The following is a 17556-nucleotide window of genomic DNA, read 5'->3' as shown; positions in this document are numbered from 1 at the left end:
CCGGCCCCGGCCCCGGCCCGGCGGGGGCTGAGCCGCGGGGCTGTGCGCAGCGCCGAGCACTGCCGCGGGGGTTGGCAGCCCCCGGGGGGGGCTTTTCCTTGGAGGGGGGCTGGCAGGGAGGGGGAGCAGCGGTCCTGGGCATGAAGAGCAGCAAGCAAAGCCGGGGGGTGGGGGGAAGAGCAGAGCCTTTGACGTGGGTTTTATTCCCAAAAGCGGTGGGCTGGGGGGGGTGTTTGGTGGGGCCGTAAGAGGGCATGGTACCCCGCTCTGTCTGTCGGTGTCTCGGTGTCTGTGCACAGGACGTAAAACTCTTCTCCAGTGCCGGGATGGCACAGTTCGCAGTCTGCCTGCCTTGCTCACCTTTTGCCTAGCTTTTGGGCAGGTTCCTGCTTACACAATCAGGGATCTCTTTTAGCAGAGAATAATAAGGTCTGGTACACCTGGTTAAGGCGTACTGAGCAACAGGAGATCGAGATCCTGCAAAAAGATAAGCTTGAAAGTGTGCCCTAAGTTTGTTATGCACTGTTTCTGCACGACTGGAAAATTGGGTCTGTGCGTACTCATAAATACGTTTGCACAAGCAATCACCCACCTTTGGCTTATAATTCCAACCATTTCACAGGGAAAAATTAGCTTTGGGCACTTTTGTTCCAAGCAATTACGTGGGAAAACTTGTTTGGAAAATCAGATTATTCTGCACTCATCATATTTGTGCTAACATGCAGCCGTCCGAGATAAGTGGAGCTGAGCAGATACACAATGTGGTGGTGGTACGTGCTCTGCTGGGGTTTTCCCCCTCGTTCTGCGAGGACGGCCTTTGCTGTAGTGCAGAGAGCTGCCGAATCCATCCGGGAGGCAGGGCTGCAGAGAGGGAAGCGGTGTCGGTGAGGAGGCCAGCAGCGAAATGGGACTGTCTGGCTTCGAAGGAAGCCACCATGTGTGTGCGGTGGGACTGGGAGGGGGGAAAGAGGGCTCCAAGAGAGGAGCCTGTTCAGAGCCCTAACTCAGAGAAGGCACACAACTTTAGTTCTTCTGCTTAAAACCGTAGGATTTTTGCTTCAGTCAAGCCCAGATTATTGATAAAGTTACTATGAAGTCCTCCCTGTGGGACCCTCTGTAGTGTCTCTTGATAGTAGAGATGATTTTTTTTTCTTTTTCGAAAACCAGGAGCAATTAATCACGGGCAGTGAGCGTGCAGGTTCTCAGTAGCAAGTAGAAACTGCATTTCACAAGCAGATTCTTGTGATCTCTGCAGGGATTCACTGGATTGGCATTTGGTATCAGCAACGAGTGTGGGGGGGGGAAATCTAGTCTTGGATCTCTGCCCTGATCTTTGCCACCAGGATATAGATAAATTTGGCCTCATCCGAAATACAAATTCCTGTCTGGAAAGCATGCAGGAGATCTTGGTGTTTGTAGTAAAATGACACTTTCCATTGAAGCAGGCAGGGTATTGCTGCATCCAACTGGAAAAAGCTGTTGTTGATTTTTGTGGAAGTTTTAACTTTCTTTTTTTCTTGAAGAATTAAAGAAATTTTATGTGATTAGTACAAGATGGGCTTGGAAGCTGCCCTTGTTGGCAATGGTAGTGAACAGAAAAGACGTAGCCAACAAGGCAGCCTGTTGTAGGCAATCTGTGGTCACAGAAGATGTTTGTGCTCCGATTGCTCATAACATAGCATTTCCCTTGAGGTTGGCATTAGGGGTTAAAGGTTTTCAAGAGAGGCCTTTGTTTAAACATCTTTAAAGTTTCCAATAGGGGCCCCTTTGTTCGCTTTTGGAGCAGTGTGCCTGCCTTGTTAAAAACTCAGCCCTCATAAAATGCCATTTATAAATGCTTGATGAATAGGGCTGAAACATGGCGGGGGAGATAAGTAGTGTTTGTATCTACACGCACATGTAAATTACAGACAAGCCCTACTGTGAGTGAATAAATGGGACCTAGAAAGAAACACACCAAAAAAAAAAAAAAGATTGAGTGGTGCTTATAAACAAACTTATAAAAATCAGCTATTCCCCCAGAACCAGTCAGTCCTTCTTGTGCCAGATGTCACACGCATCTCCTCCAGCCATGCCAGGAGGCTGAGCGGCTCCCGCCACTTGTCATTACCTCTCAGTAATCATGTTTTCTCCACTTTGGGCCCAAACAGTAGCAAACTGATCACTTGGGCTCCATTGGCTGGAAGGGAGCTCATGCAGCTGCTGTAAGGGCTCCGTTGAGCAGGTGGGCACGGGGACCTGGACTCGGTGCTTTCTGTTACGTGCTGCAGGCTAGCAAGAGTCACCCCTTTGTAGGTACTTGCAGCACAGATGTACCTTTAGGTATCAAGTAACATTTTTAGCACTTAAAAGACTTTGGTTCCCTCTCCTATCCTGGCTAAATATACAGAGTTTGAAAACAGGTCTGTTAAAGCAGGGGAGGGGATAGGCGTATGCTCAGGAGACTCCAGAGACTGGTGCACATCTATGGCAGTGTTTCCACGTGGGGTGCCCCTGGGCTGTCGTGCCTGATCCTGTGTCTGAAGGTTTTCTGGTCCTCAGGCAGCTTGTCCTTCCTGGTGTTTTTTACTGGAGGCCGGATCCATCTTCCCTAGTAACTTTCTGCCCTTGCTTGTGTCTCTGTCCGCAAACTTCTAATCTCTCGCCTTGCCAGCCCTTGGTTGCACGCATGAACCCATCACCAACCTGGTCTCTCTGGTGCCCATCATGGAAATCTGTAGGGGTCAGCTGTGGTCCCTTACAGAGAGGTGGCAGTAACTTAGTTTCTTTCCAAACTTCAGCCTTCCCCTGTCTGGGCTGTGTCATGCTGCTTCACTGGTTGATTGCCAATGTATAAGTTTGGGAGTCTTTTGAGTTGTAGCCTGTGGACCCGTAGGAGTCCATGGTCTTCGGCAGGAATCAGTAGGAGCAGACCTGTTGACAGCAGAGGCAACCCACTACACAAGAGTCTGTGTCTTGGCTGGAAAATTAGCAGGGTCCACAAGCTGAAAAAGACGGAAAAACCCTTTGGGTATTCACAGCTCCTATGCTTGCAGCTGGACTTGGATGGCTTCCCCAGAGTGTCACGTTAGACATCCCCCTCGTTCTTTTTCTCTTTTCACAGCATCTTGCTTTGGCTTTAATAGTACCAGCCAGGATGAGTGTGACACAAAACATTTCAGTCTGTGCTCAAATGCCAGGCAGCAATCTCACTACTGCTCTTCCATTTCGTTCTCCCTGTCATCTGCTGAACCTCTCATGTCAAGTTGTTGAGGCAGATGATGCGCTGAGAGTGGCTGCCCTGTGCCCAGGTTTCCTAAAGCACGTCTGGGCTTTCCCTTGTCTGTCTGAAGTGCCCTAGTTTCACCCCAGCTGGGTCCGTGCCCTCATACTGGGATGCAGGTGGGAGAGCCAGCCCAGGTCCTGGCTCTGCCACAGGCTTGAGCAAGTGGCTTTGACTCTCTGGGTCTCTGGTTCCTCATGCCGTGATGTAGAACTCTCCTTGGAGAGCCTCATGAGGCCTGAAAGCCTCAGTGAAGCAACCTCAGGCTGTTCCCTCATTTCCCCTGGAAGCAAAGACCTTGTAGGCACATTTGGTGAGAACTTGGTAAGTGCAACAGAATTAGATGATTTCAACTAGTTGCTCACGAGTTGACCAGAAAGGGGTAATCCCACACAGGGGTGAGGTTGAGGTCAAGTGGTCCTCAGCCATGGCCTCAAATGCTGCTTTGAGTCCGTAGGGAGGCCTCGCAGGAGGTTTCCATGCAGCATCTGTGTGTGCTGACAATGACAGGATGATGCTGAGGCACAAGGGTCGCCAAGGCACCTGCTCTTCAGTGTGAGCAGGAGTGAGGCTACCAGCCACTGCGACGCTGGTAAGTTCTTTGCTGGTGCTTCTTGTACGGGCTGATGGCATCCCCGTCCTGGAACAGCAGTTTTCCTCTCATCCTGCTGTCAGAGGGATGTGGCAGCTGTGAAGTTAGGTGGGAACAGTTTCTCATGCTACCTTTGGGGTTCTCCCTGTGAAAGGTATTTAGACAAAGAGTTCAACCAGCTTGCTCTTCTGTCTTGAGGAGGGCTGAAAAGTCTCCGCATGCTTTTCTGCAGCTGCCAAACACTCCTTGCTTTCTGCTATTTCAATTAAACACATAGCAGGATGGGTAGGATAAAGTGGAGAGGCACAAGAATATTCTCCTGGCGTGTTTCCTTATGCCAACACATTGAGTCACGTCTCCAGAGTGAGAAATATGATATAAAGGTTTAGAGAAGGAGGTCAGGCAATGAATCTATGATTGTGGGGCTGAAATAGCAGGCATTCTCTGTGGTTGTCTGTGCCATGTAAGCTTGCTGGAGGTCAACTGGGGATATTGGTCCCAGCAGATTTGGGAGACAGATGTCCTGCTGCTAACTATCAATCTCATTGCTTAGAGATACTGGCTCTGCTGCATCAGGAGCTCAGCTGACAAACTCTGCACCAGGAGCTGCTCTGGGCCATTTCTCTTTCCTTTGTGGTTGAACATGCATATTTCTGGGGAAAAAAATGCTCTCTAACACCTTCCTCCCAGAACAAGAACTTGGGCAATGGATCGCTGCCTCAGCTTCTGGATGGCCCAGACCTCCTTCCCTCCAAAGTTGAAGTGTCTTGGCCCAGTTCAGCTGTCCTTCAGGGGCCCGTTTGCTGAAAAGCATTTGCTTTTTAAAGAGCCAGTAAGGTGGGTCTTTCCCCCATTCATCACTCTCCATCAAAATCTAAAAGTATTCCAAGATCCCTCCAGTTTTGCTTAAAATACCAGTTAGGAGCAGGGCTGAGTTTGCCTGTCATGCAGCTCAGGGGACAAGTGCAGCCTCAGGTCTTGAGTGGGACAGAGAGGAACAGAGAAACGCCACCAGCAGTCCTGAAATAGGAGACATCTCTTGACATGATTGGTTGAACAAGGGGAATTGGCTGACCATGTTTTCCTCTTGGCTAGATCTTTAACACGCGCTTCGGAAGGCCATGTTTAATTTGCAAGTGAATATGGCATTTATTCTTGCCAGCTGTTGCTGCAGCAGCCCAGGTACAGCCTGTTTTAGTGCAGAGGCTGGCTGGACAAGAGGCTTTCCTCCTAGCTGAGTTGCAGAGCACTGGGAGATCTTTTAGAGATAGAGTGGTGGCAGAGAAAGACCCCACGTGCTGTCATGGAGAACATCTAAAAGGGGCTGCTCTGTCCGCTGCTACACCCAGCATTCCCCTCCCAAGGGGACTTCAAATGTCATCTCATAGTATAAGCCTGTCGGGACTTGTATGGTGTTAAGTCCATGAGCTGTGAGACAAAGACGTTTGTCACTCAGCCTGCAAATGGACCTGGACAAGAAACCCATCTTCTTCCTGCCCTCCCTGTGAATATGCTAATCCTATTGAGTGCAGGAGCGGGCCCCATAAAACAGGGAATTGGCTTTTTGGGGGAGCGAGGGGAGAGAAAGAGAAGTCCCTTCTGCATCCAGCAAGGTTTTCCTGTTACAGCACTCCTGCCGATTCACTCCTGTTGGGTTTGGAGCCATGATGTGCTGTTCGAGAAATACAGCCTTGTTTTTCAAACTACATGTACTTCCAGGTGGCACTTGGCCCAGTAAAGCTGCCATAGTGTTGTAACCAGAGAGTACTGTGATGTCCTGGAAAGAGTCTGCTCTTGTTCTCCCACACGTGTGTTTGGGACAAACCAAGGGCACATCAGTCCTTAAAAAGGGGGGAAAAAACCATTTTTGGCTGGAAATTCATGCCACTTCCCTGGTTTTGACATGCCTGTGCTCCCTGACTCTTCCTTGCTCTGAAAACTGCATTGCTGTCCTCTCTTGTGGGATTTGCAACTTGTCACCCAGCTGCTGTGGAGGATGAGCATTGAGATGCTGGAGCTGTGATTGAGTGCAAGGTCAACACTGCCTGTAAAATGGTCCTGAGAGTGGATTCAGTGCTCACAGGCAGCAGACACACCACTGAGAGCTGTGCACCTTGGGAGAAATCAGCCTTTGGGCAACCCTCCAGGAGAGGGTGGGTCCAGTTCCAGGACTGTCCTGGGCTTCATCTGTTCACACGGCTTGAGGGTCTTGCAAACATATGAACAATGTGCCAGCGGTCCATCAGTTTCCACAGCAAAATCTGACATCAAGAGGTGCCTCCAGATTGATGTAAGTTGTCTGCATCTCTCCAGGTAGCTCTGTTTGCTTCATTGTCCCCTGTGCCTGGGGCAAGACACGGTCATCCTCTCTTGGGCCCACATGCACTGTTTGGGCAGCCTTTTCTTGGGCATGGACCTGAAGGATGACTTGCTGTCCTGCTGAGGACATGAAAATTTGTCTCCCCATCCTCTAGCCTGAGGCCAGCTCTTGCTGTCTTTCTGCTGTTGTCCTGGCAGGACTCTGGTGTCCTAAGCACAAGGAGTCTGTGTCCAGGCTCCTGAGCCTATTTGGGTGGGGTTTTTTGACACTTTCATCAAATAACACTGATGTGGGAGTTGAATGTCCTGCCAAAACTGCCTGGTTGGGTATCTGCAAAGAAAAGCTCTGCAGAACAAACAGGGTAGCTGGAGAGGTAGGCAAGGCAGGTGAGTCTCAGGAACATCATGTCTAGGGCTGCTCTACTGTTGGCCAAGGCTTCCAGCACAGAAATACGTGCTATTAGCTGGTAGCACATGCAGCATCAGTGCCATGCACCCCTGCCATGCATGCCCAGGCACACTGTGCATTCCTCCTCCCGCGCACCGGCATGCTGCATGGGTCAGCCCTCCGGCTTTGCTCGTGTTGGGCAACAGCGTGCTCGGTCAGAGGCTCTCGGCTGTTCCCCGCTCCTTGCAATGCATGGCAATCCCTTGTCCTGGCTTCTTGTGGGGTCAGAAGCCAGGGCAGAGCTGCCGCTGCTGCTCCCACAACGTGCCAACGTCTGCCAAGCCCAGGCAGATGGCTGGAGTTGTGTGCTTTTGCCATAAACAGAAATCTCAGCTAAAGGCTGATGTGCCCATATGTATGAAATCTTGCATGTGGTTGTACCCGAGACCTGGCTCGTGACTCCATAGCCATGGTCCACATCCTGCTTTCCTCCTCATGACTCTACAGCTGGGGCTTTTCCTGGGTTGTGAATGCACTGCCACCTCCTGAGCCTTTCACCCCTTCTTTCTCCATCTGCTTCATCCCCTCTACAATTCAATATATAAAGCCCCCACCCCTGTAACAACAAGGAGGGTAGGGAGCTGGCTGAATGCCTCACCCGGCTTCCTGCCATGCCCTGTCTTTTGGGCTTGCCCAAGGGAGGATGCTCCCAGGTCCAACCTGCGCAGATGAACCAGAAGGGTAATATTCAGAGCATTTCTGTTAACCTGTAGCCAGGAGAGAGCTGCCAAGGAGGCCGCGCTGAAACCTGAAGCGGCTGTTTTTCCCGAGACTCAGCACTTGGCAGGGAGAGCAGACGGACAAGTGGCGGAGCGGGGAGGGATGCAAGCGCCCTGAGGGGCAGGACTGCTGGTGCCTGGGGAAAGCATGCTGGCTTACCTATTTGCCTTTGGGGATTCATTTCCATGTCCGCCTTGTCCGAGATCATGAGGAGAGTCAAGAGGAGGCTGGGGTCATTGCCGACCCTTCTGTCCTTACATGTGGCTCTTCCCTTGGTCACACTCTCTGCGCCATGTACTGGGCATCTCCTTCAGCAGGGACAAGCAATGGCTGGTTTTCCCCTCGTGTTGGTCAGAAAGGTCAGGAGATAATCCAAGTGTCCCTCTCAGCTCGGCTGCTGTGGGGTTCAGCTGAGCCAGCCCAGCCGGCAGCGTTTGCCCCGCCTGGACCTTTTTTCCCTTTATAGCTCAGTGTTATCTCAAGGTCTGTGGCATTGCAGCCGGTGCCGTGTTTGCCTTGCCTCACAGCACCTGCCTGCCAGCCGGTCGCTTCCCACCCATCTCCCTCCTGCTCCTGCGTGGTAGCAAGTGGACTTGGGGGGGTGTGGGAGCCCTGAGGGTGGGGGAACCCCTGCACAGGGCTGCAAGTCAGCCCCAGTGCTGCCAGTCCCAAGGGAGTGAAGACACTGCATAGCAGGGAAGTTGCCCAGTGTGGGATGGTGGGAGAGATACTCGAGGGCATCTGTCCTCTCAGCTTTGCTTCCCTGCTTTTTTTTTTTGTGCAGGGCTGGGTATTGAATCAGGGACTGGGATGCTGTCCCAGCCTGGGTCTCTGCTGCCAGGACTGGTGCTGGATGTATGGCTGAGCTGCCATGCCGTGCCCTGTCCAGGCAGCATCAGCTCCTCCAGCCATGGGGAGTGCCAAGACTTCATCCAAAGCTGAGATGCTGTTAAAAATAGATCAGTCGTGAACTGGTTTTCTCCTCCTTGGTTCCTGGCCCAAGAGCTCATTCCTCTCTCTGAGCTGGCTTTGAAGCTATTTGGATGCTGTGAGACACAGGCTGCATGCCAGCCTGCCATTGCAGGGAGGCTTGGAGAGTGGAGAGCTGCAGAAGTGTTATAGGTGGCATAGCTGTCCCCAAAATATTTTGTGGTTAGTGAGTGCTTTCTCCCAAAAAAAAGCATCGCTGGAAAAAGAATCTGCTAAATAAAATGGGAAACGAAGCTGGGATAGGAGGGGCTGTTTGCTCCTCTGCTTGCACATGGTGCTCTTGTTGAGGAGACACAGGCACCCGAGCACTCCTGGCCACAAAGCGATGCTCGCCTCAGCCCCACAGCTTCCTAGAAAATGCCTGTCGGGCTGCTGCCTCCCCTTATCTCCGCAACCCACAGTGATCCCACCGGCCCCTCCACCTCATGGCTCTGCAGGAGCTCCTGACGCTTGCTGCAGAGCCCCCACGTCCTGGGCTGGCTGGGTTGCTCATGCTTTTGGGGAAAAGGCTGTGTCTCTCACTTTGAGATGGTATTCTGGATCCCAGTTTCCTCTTGTAGCCCTTTTCTGTCCTAGTTCTTCAATATCATTTTTCAGGTGTGAACACTGAGTCTGGAGACAATTTTAAGATGCAGCTGTGAAACCTATTATCAGCGTCCCTGCTATCAAATACATGAGGTTCAGGGCTGCACGTAACCACTGAGCAATTAAATGGCAGCCCTGGTGATGAATTACAACTGAGACCTCCTGGGGCTAAATAAATATTGGCTGATAACTACTGATAAAATGAATTTCCATGTGCACCCTTCCAGTATCTGTGCCCTTGTGGCGCTGCACGTCTCCTGGGGAAAGCCGCATTAACTGTGGCATTTCCTCCCACCCCCACCCAGCACCTTGGGTTTCCAACCAGAGCTGGAATAAAAATAAACCAAATAAATTCATGTCCCTGCAGGAGCCAGGCAAGGGCAGGGAAAGGCAAGGCAAGGCAACACAGAGGTAGGCATGGAGGGAGACAAGTGACAAGCTGAGCCTTTGGGTAACCGGTCTAAATATCTTTCCCCCAACTATCCCACCTCAAACGCATGAAAAAAAAACTGTCAGGGTGCAGAGCATCCCTCAGAAAAGCCAGCAGGATGGGGAGAGCTGCAAAGTGCTGGTGACAGTGCCATGGGGTCCCCTGGGGTGATGCCTCCCTGCAGAGAAGGAGAGCAGCAGGCTGGCAGTGCTTCACCCAGCACCTTGCCCAGGGGGAATGGGTGCAAGCCCATCTTGCACCGTTAACGCCTGGTGCCTGCCGAGGCATCTGCTCTTTGCTCTCCAAAGGTAGTTTGGAAAAAGTCAGAGAATCAGTTTATGGAGCTTCTTGGAAAAATGGTCTTTGCCAGTGACTTTGAGAGACTTCTGAGCAGGTTTTGTCTGTGCTGGCATTTCATCTTGGGGCTTCTCTTCCCATGCGGAGGGAGTGGCAGGAGGGCTGGTGGTCTGCGTCCCTGGGTGCAGCTTTCCCACTCTCCGGCTGGCTGTGGAGAGCAGCTGCACCGCCAGTGAAAAAGCATTTGGCTGAACATCCCATCCGCCTGGTTTGCAAGTGAAAATAAGGCTTGTCGGATGGCCAGCTCCACCCAGAGCAGAAAATCAGACCTTTTGGCAGATCGTTGCTACTGTAATGAAATTTAGCTGTGCTGAGACTGCCAGTCCTCAAATGGGAAAAGTCCCACATGGGTTCAGAGAAATTTGGGGATGGATCTGTCAAAACTGCTGCCTAGGGTTTTCAGCACTGCCTGGGGACAGCCACTGCAGACGAGCATGGCCCCTTGGCTCAGCTCACCCTCAGCGCTAATTGCACATCATCTTCTCCCCGCAGCGAGTCCCCCCAGCCCCGGAGCTGTGTGGTCTCACAGAGCCATGATGAAGCTTCTGCCCGTTGCCCCCATCCTCCTGCTTCTCCTGACAACGCTGGAAGCCAGACCAAAACCTGCAGGTGAGCCCCGGCCGGTGGGGATTGCCTGGAGGAGAGAGAAGCAAGTGTGTCAGGGCAGTGAAGCCCTCAGAGGACGGCTTGCTGCTTGAGGTGGGGGGGACCTGATGCCTCTTCTTTGGAGACATCCCCAGGAGGATGGAGGATCCTCCTGGGTGCGGCACCCGAACTTCCCAGCGCTGCCCAGGGGAGCGGGAGCCTGAGCCTGGCCCCAGTACGGTGGGTCTGGTGCCACTCACTCCAGGCATGTCCTCAGCTTTGACACAGCCCAGCTCAGGGCTTATCACCCTCCTGCCCATGGGCTCCAACCTCGGCAGGAGGCACAGGCGTGAGGGGGAACCCCGTCCCTGCGTGGGTCTCCTGATAGCGGGGGAAAAAGCAAATCCAGAGGTACCAGCCTCTCTCCTCCAAGGGCAAAGGGGGCTGAATCAATTCCAGTTTAAAAACAGTGAAGGCACCGAATGGAGAAAGGAATGGGTATGTCTCAGAGACCTTCGGAGCAGTTGAGATGACAGCCCAGGTCTGGGCATCATCCCAAGGGGACTCAAAAGTGTTTGCTTACCATTAGGGCCAAATTCTCCCAGGCTTGGGTATGCACAAGCCAAGCAAAATATGTTCATTGGCATTTTACTTGCTAAACACTCCCAGTTTGCACTGGAAGCAGCACCCATATGTCCAAGAGAGGCTCTTTGGCTCGATCCCCGCCATGTGTGTGCCCTGAGCTGTGCTTTTCACTGTCTCATTTTTTTGCCCTTAAAAAAGCCAACAACAAAGCAAGCCCTCATTTTTGGCAGAAACTGTCAAAATGCAGTAAAAACCGGGGGAAGCTGGAGCTGTGGGGGCAACAGAAGAATTGCCCAAAGCAGTATTTTCATGCTTCGCGCCACAGCAGTGGGAGCCCATGCAGAGCAGAGGTCTGGAGCAGGAGCTGCAGCTTGCGGAGGACAGCATGAGGCACTGGGCTATTTTACACTTTAATGCTCTGATTTGCTGCAGAGATGAAGATGCCACTGCCTAAACCTGTGCCTAAACCTTGCCAGGGCAGATGCTGACAGACAGACAGGTGTTTCTGCAGCCCCTGGGGCCATCGGGTGTGGAAATGCAGGGAGCAGGAGCTGGGTCTGGCTGCAGGGACAGTGTCAGGGAGGAGGGGACACTGCCACAGCCCCACGGCCAGGGCATGTCTCCACAGCCTGTCGCCCCTGCTCCCGTTCTGCCGGCACCCTTCTTGGGTTTATTTGGCAGTGGGAAGGTGCTGCTCTGTGGGGGCTGCCCAGACCTGCCCTCTCTATCCCCCACTGAGCACACCTCAAGCCACACAACAAGGATGTCTCCGCTCCCAGCCCTGCTTCCCACAGGCATCCATGAGGCTGAACCATCTCTTTGCCCCCTTCCAGCCCTGAAGTGCAGGACGGGTCCCTTGGACATCGTGTTTGTGATCGACAGCTCCCGCAGCGTGCGCCCCTTCGAGTTCGAGACCATGCGGCGGTTCATGATGGACATCATCGGCAGCCTGGACGTGGGCCCCAACGCCACGCGGGTGGGGGTGATCCAGTACTCCAGCCAGGTGCAGAATATCTTCTCCCTCAAGACCTTCTTCACACGGGCAGACATGGAGAAGGCCATCAACAGCATCGTGCCGCTGGCCCAGGGCACCATGACGGGGCTGGCCATCCAGTACGTCATGAATGTGGCCTTCACCACGCAGGAGGGCGCACGCCCTCTGCACAAGAGGATCCCCCGCATTGCCATCATCGTGACGGACGGACGGCCCCAGGACCGTGTCACCGAGGTGGCCACCCAGGCCCGGAATGCTGGCATCGAGATCTACGCCGTGGGCATCCAGCGGGCAGACATGAACTCACTGCGGGCCATGGCCTCACCACCGCTGGAGGAGCACGTCTTCCTGGTGGAGTCCTTCGAGCTCATCGAGCAGTTTGGGAAGCAGTTCCAGGACAAGCTCTGCGGTGGGTGAGAGCCGTGGCTGTGGGGGGGCAAGGGTTGCCCTGGTGCCTGCTCATCCAGGCTAGAAGATGACCTTCAGAGGGGTGTTTGGGGTGGCTGCCCTTGCTAGGAGCAGCGTGGACAGGGAAGCAACCTCCCCAGTGGGGTGCTGGGATAGGTGGCCTTTCCTCTTGCTCACCTTTCCTCTTGCTCACCTTTCCTCTGCTGGAGTGAGATAAGGAAAGCTTTGAAAGCATTGCAAGCAAGCACTTTTCTTCACCTGTGTCCGGTAGCTCTGCCCCAAGTGAGGATGTGGTAGCAGCAGTGATGGGAATATTAAAGAGCGGGAAATGTGGAGCTGGTTTCCCTGGGTGTAATGAGGATGGGTGACATATCCCGGAGCCCCATATACATTTCGGCGTGGCTCTAGCAGGGTCTCCTCCTACACAGACACGTGCATGGCATCTGATGCACGCACATTTGTGTTTAATAAAACGCTGGCCGCATGGTGCTGCTCTGGAGCGTCCAGCCAGTCTCGGCTGGGAGCCGGGAGGCTGGTTTGCACCATGACCGTGCTGGCGCGGGTCAGGAGCTTGCAGACTGGGACCTGTCTGTCCCCTCCTGTGCTGGCGGGCTTTGCTGGAGACCCGGCACTGCAGTGGGCTGGCAAGACTTTGCTCCTGTGCTTCAGCATCTGTTGAAGGGCAGAACGCAGCTGCCAGCCTCTTTCAGGCAGCGTTTCCCAGCCAGGGGGACGTGCGTGCCTGCAGGGCTGCGTTAGTGCCATGGTGAGTCCCTGCTTGCTGGGGTGGGGGGTCCGGGCTGACCAGATATTGCCCGCTGGGGCCCTGATGTGCTCCTGTGCTTGATGCCTTTGCTTACAATGCCCTGCCCGTTGCCTGCCTGTCCTGCTGCCTGCTTCCCAGACAGCTCCACAGGCTCCTGGTGGCATGGACGCGCAGACCTGGCTCCTTCAGCACGTTCCAGCTGAGCTCAAGCTTTTGCTCATTCAGCTCAAGCTCTCAACAGTATCAATTAATATTGAGCATTGAGTTAGCACTCGAGTAGATCAGAAAGCTGAGGCAGTTCAGAAACGTGCCCTGCACAGTGTCTGTGTCTGTGCACTGGAAATTAGTGGGTGAGTGCTGGGGCTGTGTGGGTTGCCCTGGTGGCTTTCGCTGCAGGGACAAGGCATGTGCCGGAGCTGGGGTCCCTGTGCATCTGGCATGCCCGTGTGCCGCTCTGATGCTCGTTCTGTCTTGCAGGGGTGAACACGTGCATGGAGCAGGAGCATGGCTGCCAGCACAGCTGCATCAGCACCCCCAGCTCCTTCTACTGTGAATGCAACCCCGGCTACAGGCTCAACGTGGATGGAAAGACCTGTTCCCGTAAAAACCCTTTCTTTTATCCTAACTCTTGCAGAGGGCTTGTAGTTACACGTCTCATGGAGGGAAGCTGAAATGCAGCAGAGGACCCAGCGAGGCCAGCAGCAGCCTAGGTGCTCTGTTCACTGAGCCCACTGCCTGCCGGGTCTGTAATGACTGCGGACATTCAGCATTGCTAAATCCTGGTCACCTCTCTGGGATGGGACACTTGGGGCTCATGTGGGCACAATCAGCTGCCTGTCACCTGAGGGGGCTCCGGGCAGTGGGTACCAGAGCATGCACATCCCAGCCACCAAAGTGCAGGGTGGTTTGGCCCTGTATGTTGGGTGCAAAGCTGTATTAGTTGGTCTGGCCACCACCCTGGGACTTTTCCTTCTTGTCTCCTGGTGCTGGGAGCTGCTTTGAAGCCCTGGAGGAGGCCCTGCTCAGCTGCTCCGGGGAGGCTGGGACAGGAGGATGACACGTGTCCTGTTCCCCCGCAGCCGTCAATGCCTGTGAAGACGGGAGGCACGGCTGTCAGCACCAGTGCGTCAGCACTCGTGGGTCGTACTTGTGCCACTGCCACGCGGGTTACTACCTCAACCAGGACAAGAGGAGCTGCTCTAGTAAGTGGCTGTCTCCCTTCCTGTCCCTTCTTCGTTTGCTTCTCGCTCTTTCTCTTCTTCTCTTGTCTTCCCCTTTCTGCCCACCCTTCTCCTTCTCTCACCAGTGATCGATTACTGCAGCTTCGGCAACCACAGCTGCCAGCACGAGTGCGTGAGCATCCCCAACGGGCACTACTGCCGCTGCCGCAGTGGGTTCACGCTGCAGCCTGACAGCAAGTCCTGCAGAGGTACGTGGCGGCACGGCACAGGCTGCGGTGTGTGGCAGATACCTTTATGTCCTGCCCAGTCGCTGGGGGAAGGGCTGTTCCCGGACCACCCTGCCTGGCCGGTGATAACCCTGTGCCCTTGGCTTGTCTTCCAGCCACCGACCTCTGCAATGGGGTGGATCACGGCTGTGAGTTCAAGTGCGTGAGCATGGAGGGTTCCTACCGCTGCGTGTGCCCCGAGGGCCAGCAGCTCCAGGCTGACGGCAAGGCGTGCAGCAGTGAGTACCGGGACGCAGCTCTTGGCATCTTCCTCATCTGGGCTCCGTGCTCCTGGCGAGGGCTTACCTGAAACTAGGCTGGGGGTCTAAGTGGGACTTTGTCTGAGCTGGGTTGGAAGGAGGATGGAGAGCTGGCTGGGCTTGGGGGAGCACCCCGGCTGTTGCAGGGATGGATTGTGGGCTCATGTCCTCAGAGACATGGTCCAGAAGATGCAGCAGGAGCTTTGAGAAAAGGTTCAGGAAAAGGGAGACCTAGGAAAGACTTTCAGGGAACGCTGGGGTGGCAGTGGAGGATTATGGTCTGAGACTGCTGGGCACGCTTTGCCCTGCTTCCCGGCCTCACCTCGGCTGCAGGTCCAGGGGGTTCACACAGCATCCTGAAGCCCAGCAGCTCTGCCCCAGCCCTGGGCATCCTCACCCCGACAGTGCCCCTGGCCAAGCTGGTCCCTTCTCACCTTCCCCCTGTGCCCACAGAGTGCGGGGCTGGGCACATTGACCTGGTGATGGTGATCGATGGCTCCAAGAGTGTCCGGCCCCAAAACTTTGAGCTGGTGAAGCAGTTTGTGAACCGCATCGTGGACCTGCTGGAGGTGTCACCCCATGGCACGCGGGTGGGGCTGGTGCAGTACTCCAGCCGCGTCCGCACCGAGTTCCCCCTCAACAAGTACCACAGCGCGGATGAGATCAAGAAGGCGGTGATGGAGGTGGAGTACATGGAGAAAGGCACCATGACAGGTCTTGCCCTCAAGCACATGGTGGAGCACAGCTTCTCTGAGCTGGAAGGTGCCAGGCCTCTCTCCCACAACGTGCCCAGAATCGGGCTCGTCTTCACAGATGGGCGCTCCCAGGATGACATCTCCGAATGGGCCAGGAGAGCAAAGGAGTCAGGTGCGGGGGAGCTGGGGAACCCCAAATTGCAGTGCTTTGGGCATCCTAGGATGGTTCCTCGGGATGGTTGGCTCTGGGGGAGGCTGCAGCATCCAGCCTTGGGGTGCTGCATCGCCCGGGTCCGCAGGGGGAGAAGTGCCTCTGCTGTGGTCGCAGGGTGCTGTGAGCAGCATCCTTCATGCAGCAGCCTGCACCATGGCGGTGGTGCCGCACCCAAATTCCTGCTGTGTTTTTGGGAAGCCCCAGGGAAATCCTGCATTCTTGACTGCCCAGGGGAAATTCTGCAGCCTTGGCTTTACTCCCTCTGGGCTTGGGGCTGCTTGGTGTGGGGTGGCTGGCACAGTGCTCAGGGTCCATCCTTGCTATGCAGGGATTGTCATGTTCGCTGTGGGCGTTGGCAAGGCTGTGGAAGAGGAGCTGAGAGCAATTGCCTCTGAGCCGGTGGAGCAGCACTTCTCCTACTCGGCGGACTTCACCACCATGACCCACCTCGTGGAGAACTTCAAGCTGAACATCTGCCCAGGTGGGTGCCCTCAGCCCTGACCAAGCCAGGGGCTCAGCCCTGAGCTGGAGGGAGCCCTTCTTTCCTTGCTGGGGTGGTTTGTGTGTCTGTCACCTTTTGTCTCGTGCCCCAGGGCCGATCTGGGCTAGTGTGAGCCTAGGGTATCTCTGGATCTCATCAGGCTGTTGTGGGTATAGAGGTGGGTCTCAGGGAGGTATTTGGAAGAGGAAGAGGTGCAGCTGGGGGTTTTAATGTAAAAGGGATGGCTTATGAGCATCCACTCCAGTGCCATTGCGTGGGCAGAGTCTGGGGTCTCACCCTGCCTTGAGGGATGCTGCCCTAGCTCCAAGGGTGGTCCGTCTCCTCAGCCAGACCTGCACTTCTCTTGGTGCCAGGTGGAGGAGGACCGTGCTGAGTTACTGTGGGGTTCTCCCTGCCCTGGGGCAGGCTGGGGCTCCCCAGTGCTCTTGTGGCCCCCGGGGGCTCCTGTGGGGCTGCAGACGTTGGGTCAGCAGCCCCCCATGGCCACCCTGGCTTGATGAAGCTCAGCACTAGCTCTCCTCAGCATGCTGTGATCACTTGCACGGCAGCTTTACGGTATGCCTGGTGGGATGCCTGGCAGCAAGGTCACTGGGCTCGCAGGGATGCAGCCTGGTGAAAAGGAGCGAGGCTGGAAAAAGAGAAAACAGGAGAGCCCCAAGGCTCAGGTCCAGTCCGGGAGGTGGCTGTAAGGACAAGGGACTCATGCTGTGTGGGAGCAGGGGGGAGCCAAGCACCGTGGGGCCATGGCTCTGACTGTCCCCAAACCCCTGCGGTCACAGAGGAGGGCAAAGGGGAGACAGAGATCCGCAGCCCGTGTGAATGTGAGGCGCTGGTGCAGTTCCAGACAAACACCGTGGCCATCCTGCAGAGCCTGACTGAGAAAAATATCCTTTGGGGTGATGCCTGGGCTTGCCGGGGTGCAGGGCAGCCTGGGGACAGACTGCACACAGGGAAGGGAGGGATGGATACATGAGACTGGGGAAAATTTTAGGCTCCTTCAAAGGGAAAAAGCCCTTTGCCCACCAGACCATCCAGCTCACGCTCTTTCCTTAGCATGTTCACTTGCTCAGATGACGGCCAGACTTGAAGACTTGGAAAAGCAGATTGCCAACAAGAAGTGATCCTTGCAGAGGGCTGCAGCGCTCACACAGGGCACGGGGACATACAGTAGCTATGTGGCATTGTTATTGCTAGGTTATTGTAAAGCATCAGTGTTTGTTCTTGTATCACAAAATCCCCAGGGGGATGTGGAGTGTATTTAAAAAAAACAAAAATCCTTAAAAAAAAACCAAAAACAAACTTCAGCAAAAACCCCTGCTGTGAAGCCAAGGGGTTCAGCCGTTGCTGTTGCCTCGTTCCTCCGAACCAGCAAGTCTGGGATGAGGTGGGATGACTGT

At 54.6% G+C, this 17556-nt stretch overlaps 1 protein-coding gene across 1 annotated transcript; it reads left to right on the top strand.

Moving 5' to 3' along the window:
• The first annotated feature begins 10239 nt into the window (after positions 1–10239).
• On the top strand, positions 10240–17424 carry MATN4 (matrilin 4). Its single transcript, XM_010569715.1, has 10 exons — positions 10240–10312; positions 11707–12276; positions 13519–13641; positions 14121–14243; positions 14348–14470; positions 14605–14727; positions 15202–15615; positions 15986–16138; positions 16939–17043; positions 17222–17424. Exons 1-10 carry the CDS (start codon positions 10240–10242, stop codon positions 17278–17280), a joined length of 1866 nt encoding a protein of 621 aa, XP_010568017.1. The 3' UTR covers positions 17281–17424.
• The last annotated feature ends 132 nt before the right edge of the window (positions 17425–17556 follow it).

This window comes from Haliaeetus leucocephalus, unplaced genomic scaffold (genome assembly GCF_000737465.1).
Source record: "Haliaeetus leucocephalus isolate CR32 unplaced genomic scaffold, Haliaeetus_leucocephalus-4.0 Scaffold273, whole genome shotgun sequence".
Taxonomy (NCBI): domain Eukaryota; kingdom Metazoa; phylum Chordata; class Aves; order Accipitriformes; family Accipitridae; genus Haliaeetus; species Haliaeetus leucocephalus.
This window is presented reverse-complemented; position numbering and strand designations above follow the sequence as displayed.